We start from the raw sequence: 13,360 nt of genomic DNA, 5'->3' as shown, positions 1-13,360 counted from the left end.
GACCGGTAGAGAGACTGAACCTGACCCCTAACCCGGACCGGTAGAGCGACAGAACCTGAACCCTGACACCTAACTCGGACCGGTAGAGCGACTGAACCTGAACCCTGACCCCCTAACCTAACCTGACCCCTAACCCGGACCGGTAGAGCGACTGAACCTGAACCCTGACCCCTAACCCGGACCGGTAGAGAGACTGAACCTGACCCCTAACCCGGACCGGTAGAGCGACAGAACCTGAACCCTGACCCCTAACCCGGACCGGTAGAGCGACTGAACCTGAACCCTGACCCCCTAACCTGACCCCTAACCCGGACCGGTAGAGCGACAGAACCTGAACCCTGACCCCTAACCCGGACCGGTAGAGCGACTGAACCTGAACCCTGACCCCTAACCCGGACCGGTAGAGAGACTGAACCTGACCCCTAACCCGGACCGGTAGAGCGACAGAACCTGACCCCTAACCCGGACCGGTAGAGCGACTGAACCTGAACCCTGACCCCCTAACCTGACCCCTAACCTCTGACCTGGCCCCTAACCCGGACCGGTAGAGCGACTGAACCTGAACCCTGACCCCCTAACCTAACCTGACCCCTAACCTCTGACCTGGCCCCTAACCCTAACCCGGACCGGTAGAGCGATGGACGTTCATCCTCCGAGCGCTGGAACTGTAGATCTTCCTCACTGACACACCATCGCCTTTAAACAGAAACTTTATAGACTTTTACCAGAGCTCTACTATTCTGTCTGTAATGTCATGACTGTACTCCTGATGGACTGTTTGTTTATATCTTTATAATTGGGACGTACACTATATAGCCAAAAACTATTCTAGTCATTTCTGTGAGAACAAATATTAACCCTATACCAGACAGTGCCATTCTAGAGCAATGTGTGCTACAGCGTTTATGGAGGATCATCTTGTTCTCCGGCATGACTGTGAACCTGTGGACAAAGAAAGGGTTTATTGACTAGTGGGAATAACTGGAGCTGAACGCCACTGAACACCTGTGAACTGAAACCATCACGACATCTGTCTAAATCTGATGCTCTCGTGTCTTGTGGAACATTTGGATTGTTCTTCCTCGCTCAGTAAAGCATCTCTCTTTCTGCACGGGTCACACACACCTCCACAAACTGCTGCCACACAACTAAGAACATCTCACTGTATGTTGTAGCATTAATATTAGTCCTCGCAGAAATGACTGAAGTAACCAAACCCATTAATTAGAAAGATGTCCACATTCGTTTAATCATGCAGTGTTGTATGAAACTCACTTTTAACATAATCATTATGGTAAAAATCCACATTTACTCATGGGCTCCGATTAAAGCTGCTGTTATGTGTCTGTTTGCTTGTTAAGAGTCAGTTGTTCTCATTCCTCTCCCACCGCGCTGTGAATTATGAGCAGTGACACAGATTAGGATCTGCCTGTGGACGGTCTTGGCAAAAGTTCATTGCAGAATGGGTTAGCCATACATTCTGCTGTATTTAATTAATGTCATGTTGAAACGACATGAGTGGTCAACCTCTTTATTTCCCCTTCGTAACAAGTAACTTGCTGTGAGTTAACATGCCAAGAAATGTGATGAGTGAATAAACACAAGTGATGTTAACCCGGCTGTGAGCTGGTGTTTGCCACTGAATCCCCCGTGTCCCTGAACTCACTCGTAAAGCGGCTCGTGTTCCTGTGCCTGAAGGCCATCGTGTGTGTAGAACTGTTGATTGTCTGATGGGACACACTTATTGTGTTGTGTAAATGCGAAGTTAAGTTTTACAGAGCTTTTGCGCTTAATTACACTTTTTATTATCATTATTATTTTAAATAAATTGTCCTTTAAAATTAACTTCTAAATATCTGACACAGGCCACACAATTTAATTGTGGTGATTCTAATTAAGTGATAATTTGTGAACGTTTTACAAAATAAACATTGTCTCCCTATATGTAATATTGCATTAATTGAACGTCCTGAAAAAAAGTTAAAGTTCCTGAGTTCCTGAACATAATGAATGATGGGATATGCTAATCCTCAAATAGCGCTCAGAAGCGGTGCTGGCGAGAGTGTATTAAGTGTGCATTAAAGGCCCCATGGCATGAAAATGTCACTTTATGAGGGTTTTTAACATTAATACGAGTTCCCCTAGCCTGCCTATGGCCCCCAGTGGCTAGAAATGTTGATCGGTGTGAACGGCTCCGCTGTGAGGAGAAGCTCAGACGGATCCGGATCGTCCCTGCATGGCGTCATACGGGGAGAGGTCGCCTCCCCTTCTCTGCGGTCCCGCCCATGAGGAAATGAGCAACGCCAGCGCCATATTGTTTTTTCCTCGAGAGACATCAGGCTTGCGAACGAGCGAAGCATGGCAGTTGCTCAGTGTTTGGATGAACTAATGAACACAAAAGTATTTTTTTAGTTCCTTCATCCGAGTCTGTGAAGAGCCGGTGGGTGATGTGCACTTCTGATGTGCAACTGTTCAAGTTCAGACAGAGAATCTTTCTCTCAAAATCGTTCAATACTGTTTGTGCATCAGTAAATCAAGCCAGTGACTAAAATATAAATTTCACATTGTTTCTCTTAGTAGGATGAAAATAATCTTATTTAAACTGTGATTAAAATATATACAAGCACAAGCGATCACAGAACAATCACTTTCCAATCGCCCAAGCTGTCAATCACACAGCGCGAGTTCATCTGGACACCGGCCTACACTCGTTATGAAATCAGTGACGCTGTTCACATGAAGCTCTCGCTGTGTTTACATCACGTTAGGGTTCGTGAGACAGCAGAAACTGCGTTGCAATGATAAGATCTTCATTCACGCGATCATTAGACTGTCATCTACTCAATGCTCACCACTGCTAACTTTCATGTGAAGGGAATACATCTAAATATACTTTAAAACCTTCTCACGATTCGTTAATCTCGATAGCTAGTAAAAATGTATAATAGCTGTAATAGTAAAAGTTTTCAAGAGAGTTCCACATCATTTAATGGTAGCTATTTCATATGCAAGCATGTCAGCCAATCACAGTGGGCGTTTACACTGAGGTCTCACAGCCAATCACAGTGGGCGTTTACACTGAGGTGTGTGTGTGTGTGTGTGTGTGTGTGTGTGTGTGTGTGTGTGTGTGTGTGTGTGTGTGTGTGTGTGTGTGTGTGTGTGTGTGTGTGTGTGTGTGTGTGTGTGTGTGTGTGTGTGTGTGTGTGTGTGTGTGTGTGTGTGTGTGTGTGTAGGTCGTCATGGAAGTTAGGGTTAGAACATGGGTTAGATGAAAGTGTGGGTTAGGGTTAGGGTTAGGGTTAGGGTTAGAACATGGGTTAGATGAAAGTGTGGGTTAGGGTTAGGGTTAGGGTTAGGGTTAGAACATGGGTTAGATGAAAGTGTGGGTTAGGGTTAGAACATGGGTTAGATGAAAGTGCTTGTGATATAAGTGTGCATATGCTACAGGACACTAGACGTCTCTCATAGTGTTGGGTGTTCCTTACATTGGATCAGCTCTTATAAATGCACATGCACAGCTAATGTTCATGAAACCAATTTTTTTCTGAACGGTTGTTAGATTACTTGCTGTGTCTCAAAGTTTCATGCTTTAAAACAGCAGCACAAAATGCTTTTTGGTATTTGATGTCATCAGCTGTGAGCACGAGTCGTCAGCCAAACTATGTTAGCCACTCCACTGTATTCATCTCCAACTGTCAATGTGTTATTGTAGGTTTGTGCGGGTGTTGCTCACAGTTTTACGAGTCACGTTCCCGCTGGACTAACCCTGTTCACTTTCCCACTTGACAAGCGACTGTTTCTGTCCAGCTGCCGAGGATCTCGCTGTGCAGAGCTCTGATGAAGAGTCAGACATGGACAGCGCTATTGCCTTTGTGTACGAACCCCTGAAAACCTTTCTTGCATTGTGTCAAACGACCTGACCCGACAATATGGTGATGAGGACTTCACAATTCTGCTCTTCACTTCAAGCCAAGGGACAAAAGGTACATTTTCTGTATGACTTTTCGTTTGGTCTATAAATAACTTTTCAGGAAACTCAGCATTCAGAAAGAAATGTTGAATTTATGGTCTGGAGTTCCTCGTTCACGACTGATATAAACCTTGGACACGGACCATTTTCAAGCAAAAGGTATTTTAGTGTCTGTTTTTATTTGTTGTTGTATGTTTATATAGGCATTCAAACATTTAAAAGACATCTTATAGACCTAAATGTTTGTTATATTATATCAGAGCTGAATAAGTTGTACTTAAGATTTTGAAAATGCTAAATAATTGCAAGTATATTCCAAATGGAACTGAATTCACTCTTTGCTTAAGAATAGGATAACGTCAGAGAATAGGATCTAGTATTGAACTTGTAGCCCTTTTGTATTAGCAGCTCAAACTTTTTTGAACGTGTGCAAATAAGCGAAAGAGGAATTATCTCGATCGGAAGATCTGCTTTGCTGCTTCTATATTGGAGGAACACGACAACTTTTGGGGACTTTATTCACCGTACGCCCAGAGTAAGATAAGAGTTGGGTAGAGTATCCAAAAACTGTACTCAAGTAAAAGTACAAGTAATAATCTTAATAGTTACTTGAGTAAGAGTAAAAAGTAGCCAATGAAAAAACTACTCAAGTAGCTAGTTACTAGTTGTATAATATGATATTATTTAGATATTTTTCATTTAAATTACTATTATTATCATAATTAGATGGGCTATCTTTGCAACAAAAACAGAAGAGACAAGCATTATTTCTGCCGTCTGTACCCGAAATTCATTGCCTGTCCTTTGGTTTGTATAATAGTAACTTGTACAACTACACTTGGATTATTAGACAATGTCGAAATAAAGTGAATCTGCAGAGTTTTGCATTCAAAGGCATTTAAAGGCAGGGAACAAATGACAGAGAAGAAAGAGTTAAAACTCTTCACATGTCCTCGCGCTGACCGCTACTGAACATCTGAACACAAACATCGACGGATCTTCTTCTGTCTGTTCTACAAAATGTAATAAAATGTATATTTCTGCAAGAGGTTAGCTGGTTAACTGTGTCTAATGCAGGCAAAGGCATTCCTTTTCAAGACGAGTTCGCACGCCACTGCACAACACACACATTACCGCGGGATGGCGGGCCGAACAAATCATTCAAACTGATTCATGAACCGATTTAGACAGTTCTGGACACTTATTTGATGAAGTCTTTGAACAGAATCGACTCAGAAGAGTGATTCATTTGTGAACTGAGCATCGCTCATGCCCCAGAAACAAGACACAGCGCGCTTGGAATAAACTACGCATTCAACTACATGTATTGCATTAAAATAAAGTAACGAGAGGAACGTCGCCCAACTTAACGAAGTAAAAGTACAGTTTTTTCATTAGAAATGTACTCGAGTTAAAGTACCCACATTTAAACCTACTCCTAAAAGGAAGATTTTTCCAAAAGAAATGCTCAAGTAAGTGTACTCTGTTACTACCCACCTCTGGTCCACACACACCCTTCTCATCTCCGTGCGTGCCGTAACTCTGTCTGATGCACCCAGCGCTAGCCTAGCTTAGCACAAAGACTGGAGGTAAATGGCTCCAGCTAGCATACTGCTCCCAATAAGTGACAAAATAACATTTTTCTATTTACATGTTGTGATTTGTATAGTCACAGCGTGTACAAATAACAAGGTCACATGAGACACAGATATCTTCTAACCGTATACATACTGGGAACTATATTCTCAGAAGGCGAAGCACTGCTACTTCTGCGGAGGGATTAGCGCAACACTCACCGCGGGGCTTCTCAGGTGCAGCGAGCAAATCCCTCCGCAGAAGTAGCAGTGCTTCGCCTTCTGAGAATATAGTTCCCAGTGTGTATACGGTTTGAAGATGGCTGTGTCTCATGTGACCTTGTTATTTGTACAGTGTAAAAAGAGCTGTCACAAGTGGTGTTTGTGTCCCGTGACATCATGAATGAAGTGGTCCTTTTTTTTTTTAAAGGTATTTGAGGGCCAGTGCGAGCCAGGGCTAACAGCGTGCCGGCGGGGCCAATAGCCCCGGACCTCGAGCTGCGAGGCCAAAATCAAGCTGTGTTTCCACTGTCGATACCCTAAAACACTCTCCACAGAACAGCGTCACACAATCCCGCCGTTTCACGAGCACAGGGAAGCTAGCAGACCGAAAACTAACTACATCAAACATGCTGAATCAAACTGTGATGATCATTATTCCACACAAAAAGAGAACACACATGTGTATTTATTCAGGCCTGCTTACATTTATTAGTGATCACAGCAATGCACAAAACAACCCAAAGGCTTACACATTTAGAAAAATACTATTAAAATATATTTTACGCTAGATAAATTTTCCACTAAATTATGCGATCTGAGAAGGTTTGAGCGATCACTTTACTACCCCTTCCGTCAGAGCAACAGAGGGAGCTCACGGACAGGAGTCAGGAGTTAACTGGAGTTATGACATGTGCAGATGCAGAAGTCTGGTATCCACAAAGACACAGGGAAGAGACAGATTCAACATGAAACCAAGTAAATACACAATTATGATTATATATGCTTTGTCTAAGTTCTTATGCTGCGTTCACACCAAACGCAAATAGAGTGTAAAATTCGCGTCTAGTTGGACGCTTGAACATTTTTTATCCATTCGTGCGTCCAGAGCGAATAGGACGCGCGTAAAAAGCAAACGTTTGAATGGAAGTTGACGCGCCTCCGAGGCGAATCCGCTTCTTGTGGGAGGGGCCAGTGCTAGGCGGTTCTGTTTGCAAGATGGCTGATGTTGATCGGGCATTCCTCGAGAGAGTCACCGCTCTGTCTTTGCTCTAGAGAGCAGAACAGCGGTGTAGGGTCATCGTCGCCGTTCTTGGGTCCACCAGACCCTCCGTTCCCAGTTTGGCGAGTTTCACCATTTGCTCCAGGAGCTGCGCCTGGATACTTCCGCCTGTCCCGCGCCCAGTTTGATGACCTGTTGTCCCGCATCGGAGCGAGGGTCACCCTCGGCCTCACCTAATCTATCATTTATTTTTGTTTGGATGATAAATGGAGCCAGCCTCCAAAAGTTATTAACCTGTCAGTCCAGACACGAACTAGGCTGTGTTCTTATGCACTAAAGTAAGTTGGTTGTCTTTTAGGGGTGTGCGATTTCACGGTTTTTGATCGTGGACGATTAAAATGTCTCCACGATCTGCTTTTGAAGAAATATCGCAGTATCGTGTATTCTATCAGTTCAGCTCTGGCGTCTCTGTCTCAACATACTGCACAGCGCGACGTATGCTCACATCGAATGTTAACGCAGAGGAACGGGACACTGCAGTTCACAAAAGTTCATTATTTGCATGTGCTTTAAAGCCTTGCCGGTTAAACATGTCATTCGCAGCTGATGCGCTGTTCTAACGTGCGCTTTTCTGAGCGCAAACATCCGACGCGCACATGCACTAAAGCCTGTCTAACAGCGTCTGGTTACTGGGCTAAGTTATCTTTCGAGTCTTATTGAGCTAATACTGTCAAATACACACAAGGTTTACATAAACAAAGTTGGTTATGTCTAAAATGGGTTAGAGAATTTTTTTTTGAGAAAAACTGCTTGTCAAATGCGTGTATATTAGACTCATCGCGTGCAGGTCTTAAAGAGACAGTAGCCCAATAGCAAACATGCAGCCGATAAAGAGATAGTTCACCCAAAAATAAAAATGCTGTCATTATTTACTCACTCTAATGTTGTTCCAAACCTGTATTCATTTCTTTCTTGTGCTGAACACAAAAGAAGATATTTAGAAGAATGTGGGTAACCAAACAGTTGCTGGTCCCCATTGACTTCCATAGTAGGAAAATAATATAGCCTACTATAGAAGTCACTGGTACATCAACTGTTTGGTTACCCACAATCTTCCAAATAACTTTTATTTTCAACAGAAGAAAGAAACTTATTCGGGTTTAAAACAACTTGAGAGAGTAAATGATGACAATTTACATTTTTGAGAGAACTATTCCTTTAATGTTAATAAAACAACATAACTATTTTTAGCTTTAATAAGAATCAATGTATAATGTATACAGTGAAGTATATGTTGTGTTCTATTTTCATATTTGTTCATTTAATTACTTTCTTCAATGCTACTGTTAAATACACCAACTGTAGCTGAACAATAAGTAAATCACTGTTTATTTAATTCGTTGTGTATGTGTAATGTGTATCTTTGTTCTTAATTTTTAATAACAAAGAAAATAATGTCAAAGATTTTTATCACCACTTTGGCCTAAATGTCTGCCATTCTTTTATATTTTGTTACCTATAAGGCTTTGTTTTTAAAATAGGGACATTGGTTTGGCTGTAATCCTTCTTGCAAAATAGTAAAACCAACATGAAAAAGAATTGTGATTTTTCCTGAAAAAAATCATGATATGATATTTTTGCCATATCGCCCACCCCTTTCATATAATCTAGATTAGATAAGGAATAAATAGCATTCAATACAAAATCAATATGTCTCATATATTGAAATCAAGTTTTTATGTGATAAAATATTTGCTTTGTTGTGCATTAGAACCACACCAGGCATTTAGTCATATTACAAAATGATTTATTGATGCCAAACATAAAATAACATTATAAACTGAAAAGCGGCCTGCCCCCGTTTATCACATCACTTCACCATGTGACAGCAGCAAGCAGGCTCCTGATTGGTTAACGCAGCGCAAACAGACGCGGCATCAGACACGAATTCGCGTCAAAGGTGTGAATGCAGCATTATGAAAGTGAGTTTTGAGCTGAAAATTGTTTTAAATGTCTTTAATATTGAGGTTAGCGGTTAGCCTGATATGAAAACACGAGAAACTAACAGGTTTTATCGTAGTTTTTGTCCAACTCCACCTCACAGCACATCCAATACAAGTCAATAGAGTTGGACAAAAACTACGATAAAACCTGTTGGAAAGCATCTTTTGCAGCGATTTTTGTGTGAGCATATCAGTGAACACCCCTGACCACTCGCTGAGTTTCACGTCTTTGTAAACAAAATTTTTATGCGTTTTAGGAAGGATTGTTCCAGTGCACCTATGCAGCCATTGTGGAGGTGGGGGGGAAAGCGAAAGAAACCGAAAACTCTCGGGACAGCAGCATGTGTCCAAACTTTAATCTTAACCGTTCTATTTCATCAGAAACGATCTGTAAACAGGGCTTTAAGTGTAAAATACCGAACTTGTCCTTTAACAACCCCTCCTCAAACCCCTGTTGGCCCGTGTGGACCAAGGCATCGGTGCCCGGAAGTGACAGTGGAACCGCGACTGGCGATGGCACGCACTAGCAGATCGCTTTTCAGCCCCACAGTGGAAACAAGGCTAATGTGGCAATAACAGCTGTCATATCATTTCTCAGTGAGAAACATTTGTAAAATCAGCACTGAAAACTTTCAGAGGAAGATTTTTTTCCTTATGTTGACAGAATTTAAGTAGTAATATGGAATAATGTCACATTGTTCAACAATATGTATTGACTTGTTAATCAATGTTAAATCAATGATGTATTACTCTCCTCTTCACACAGATTTAACTCCTCTTACTATGGACGTTTGGCGTGGAAAGTTGTGGTAATGGCTTCGGTGATGCGAAACACCTCTGATAGCGATGTGGAGGCCCAGCTAATCTATGCTCTCACGCTGCCTTTGTCCTGCACTATAATCCTGATCAACCTGCTCATAATCCTGGCCATCACCTGCAGCCGCCAGCTTCACAACTCGCAGAACTACTTCTTCGTGAGCCTGCTGGTGGCCGACCTGTGCACAGGTGTTGCTCTCCCCTTCATTCCCTGGATGGGCCTGAACCGCCCGCTCAGCTTCTCCTCCTGTCTGCTGGTGCACATTTTCCCTAATTTTCTGTTCCTGGCCTTCCTCTCTAACCTAGTACTGGTGCACTACGAGCGTTATCGGAGTATCGTGAGTCCCCTCCGGCGTGGACAACTCTGGCTGCATCGGCGATTCGCTCTCGCTCTGCTAGCCGCGTGGATGCTGCCGCTACTGTTCGCTTTGTTGCCTGCCTTCGGCTGGAACAACAAGGCTATTCATGACCGGAACAGTTGTTGTCCAGAAACCAATAGCACGACACATTCTAACTGCGTGGCATTGTCTGGAGAGCGTTGCTGTACATACCGTAGTGTCTTTCCTAATGCTTTCATCTATTTGGAGGTGTATGGCCTACTGGCACCCGCTATCCTCTCCATTGCTTTGATGACGTGCCGTGTGCTGTGGATCACCCGAGAACAGCTGAGGGACATCCAGCGTGTGCAACGGGCCGTGGCAAATAAGGGATACAGACGGAGACTGGAGATGCGTTACGCTTGTTGTGTGGCAGCCGTTTCCCTCGCCTTCTTGGCCTGCTGGGTGCCCTACATAGTTTACACTCATATAGGCATGGAGTTTTTGCTTCGTCGGGGAGGAAAGAGCGATCGCACGGGCCACATTGTTCTGTCCTGTGTCGGGGTCGGGGGCATTGCTGTCGTGCCCCTGCTTCTGGGACTTGCCAACAGGGAGTACACAGACCCGGTCAAGAAACTGTTTCGCAAACTGCGGCACCGCTGCGGAAACACAAGTGTGCAAATGGACACTAGCCTTCGATTCTGTCGCAGTTGATGTGATTGACTTTCACTTGAAGTTTATATTTATAATGTTCATAAGATAAACTGTGATTTTGGTTTCATTCTCTAAATAAAATGGTTTGGGCAATATAAACAGAGGACAAAATCAGCTGTTTTGAAACAAATGATTAAATTTGGGAGACAATAACTTGATTTATCATAACTTTGTAGAACTTCTACATTCACAAACAGCTATATCACACACTGCATGAAAGGGAATATTCGAAAAACCATAATGGGGCACTTTAAACAAAACCAAAAATTAATGTTTTTGAATGGATTGAACCTGCTTTATTGAGGCTCTCAGCAGGTCAGACCTGTGCAGTGGGTTAGGAGGTCATTTGAATACAATATGGATTTACTTCTATTTTTGGAATTGTTCCTAGTGTTTTGGAACAGGTTTTCTTTCATAGACAGATGCTCTAACATTCTATGTTAGATTTTCCTGATGCCACACAGAATTCATTGGTTCTCGTGTAATGACCAGCAGAGGAGCCACCTCCTTCATGCTTTCTAGAGGGACGATGTTCTGGTGTTGGTATGTAATATTTTTATTTCTTCCAAAACATTTACCAAAAACAACTGTCTCATCCAATTCTATAACATTGTTCCATTTTTCCAGCTTTGGAACAATTTACTTCAAGGTGTTCTTGAGGCAACAGTGAGCTTCATTGGATGATAGGAATTTCCTGTCATCATCTCATTAACTCTTTTGTTGTGATTTCCCTAGAAAGTTTGAGATGACAAACCTGGACCTGTAGTTAGATAATAAGGTAAGGTTTGAGATTGCTGGCATTATACAGCAAAAATCCACAACTAGAGGCGAAGTTGCCAAAAATGGTAAAAGTACTAGAACAAGAAAAAGTACTTGAGTAATAAAATAATTACATGAGCAAGATTGTAGTCAATGCAAAGACTGGAAAAATTCTATGGCTAATTAATTGAGATCTGATAAAGCTTCAGCTCGAGCAGTGATTCATTACATAAGTTCAAAACATGTTTGAGAGGAACATCTCATCCTGTCAATCATACCTCAAGTACTTACAAGTGGCTGCTATAAGTTACTATAAAAGTCACTGTTACTGTGAGGACTGTGAATAAAGAACACATTTTTTAACATTTGAAATAAATCCAGTAATGTAAAGTAGTAGGCAGAATATCATTGAGTCTTATATAGGAAAAGTACGTTGTTTATTTATTGTGTTTATAAGTGTTTGTTTTAAATGTATTAAAAGTGTTAAAAAAGAATACATATATGAATGCAAGTCAAGTCACCTTTATTTATATAGCGCTTTTTACAATACAGATTGTTTTAAATCAGCTTTACAGTGATAACAGAAATATAATGCAACAAAGTTTTTTCTGCTGTACAGTAGATCTAGAAGAAAATAGTGCCATAGTCCAGCTTAAGTAAGTTCAGTGATGGTTCATTTCTGTTGTAAAAAAAAAATATTAATTTAGTTTCACTTATACATATAGCCGCTCTGGAGAAAACAGTGATGCCATTGTCCAGCTCATTTCAGTTTTCATATAATGGTATCATTACAGGCAGATCAATAATATTGTTGAATATTAGGCCAGTGGGATGGAACCAAAAGTCAAAGTGACAGAATTGAGAAAAAACCCTTGAGTCCTTGGACTACATCATGTGTTGTGGTCGTGTCCAGGCGCAGGTCCTCCATCTGATCTGGATACGGCCCGGATCCGGCTGACTACATCATGTGTTGTGGTCGTGTCTAGGCGCAGGTCCTCCATCTGATCTGGATACGGCCGGATCCGGCTGACTACGTCATGTGTTGTAGTCGTGTGTAGGCACAGGTCCTCCATCTGATCTGGATACGGCCCGGATCGGGCTGACTACAATCATGTGTTGTGGTCGTGTCTAGGCACAGGTCCTCCATCTGATCTGGATACGGCCCGGATCCGGCTGACTACGTCATGAGTTGTGGTCGTGTCTAGGCGCAGGTCCTCCATCTGATCTGGATACGGCCCGGATCCGGCTGACTACATCATGTGTTGTGGTCGTGTCTAGGCGCAGGTCCTCCATCTGATCTGGATACGGCCCGGATCCGGCTGACTACGTCATGAGTTGTGGTCGTGTCTAGGCGCAGGTCCTCCATCTGATCTGGATACGGCCCGGATCCGGCTGACTACATCATGTGTTGTGGTCGTGTCTAGGCGCAGGTCCTCCATCTGATCTGGATACGGCCCGGATCCGGCTGACTTTATCATGTGTTGTGGTCGTGTCTAGGCGCAGGTCCTCCATCTGATCTGGATACGGCCCGGATCCGGCTGACTACATCATGTGTTGTGGTCGTGTCCAGGCGCAGGTCCTCCATCTGATCTGGATACGGCCCGGATCCGGCTGACTACATCATGTGTTGTGGTCGTGTCTAGGCGCAGGTCCTCCATCTGATCTGGATACGGCCCGGATCCGGCTGACTTTATCATGTGTTGTGGTCGTGTCTAGGCGCAGGTCCTCCATCTGATCTGGATACGGCCCGGATCCGGCTGACTTTATCATGTGTTGTGGTCGTGTCTAGGCGCAGGTCCTCCATCTGATCTGGATACGGCCCGGATCCGGCTGACTACGTCATGAGTTGTGGTCGTGTCTAGGCACAGGTCCTCCATCTGATCTGGATACGGCCCGGATCCGGCTGACTACGTCATGAGTTGTGGTCGTGTCTAGGCACAGGTCCTCCATCTGATCTGGATACGGCCCGGATCCGGCTGACTACA

At 43.2% G+C, this 13,360-nt stretch overlaps 1 protein-coding gene across 1 annotated transcript; it reads left to right on the top strand.

Moving 5' to 3' along the window:
- The first annotated feature begins 2,181 nt into the window (after positions 1 to 2,181).
- Positions 2,182 to 10,764, top strand: LOC307007106 (G-protein coupled bile acid receptor 1). Its single transcript, XM_079628790.1, has 3 exons — positions 2,182 to 2,440; positions 3,808 to 3,983; positions 9,536 to 10,764. Exon 3 carries the CDS (start codon positions 9,582 to 9,584, stop codon positions 10,614 to 10,616), a length of 1,035 nt encoding a protein of 344 aa, XP_079484916.1. The 5' UTR covers positions 2,182 to 2,440; positions 3,808 to 3,983; positions 9,536 to 9,581; the 3' UTR covers positions 10,617 to 10,764.
- Positions 10,765 to 13,360: the final 2,596 nt, after the last annotated feature.

Source organism: Phoxinus phoxinus, assembly GCF_949152265.1.
Source record: "Phoxinus phoxinus genome assembly, chromosome: 11".
In the NCBI taxonomy this organism is placed as follows: Eukaryota; Metazoa; Chordata; class Actinopteri; order Cypriniformes; family Leuciscidae; genus Phoxinus; species Phoxinus phoxinus.
This window is presented reverse-complemented; position numbering and strand designations above follow the sequence as displayed.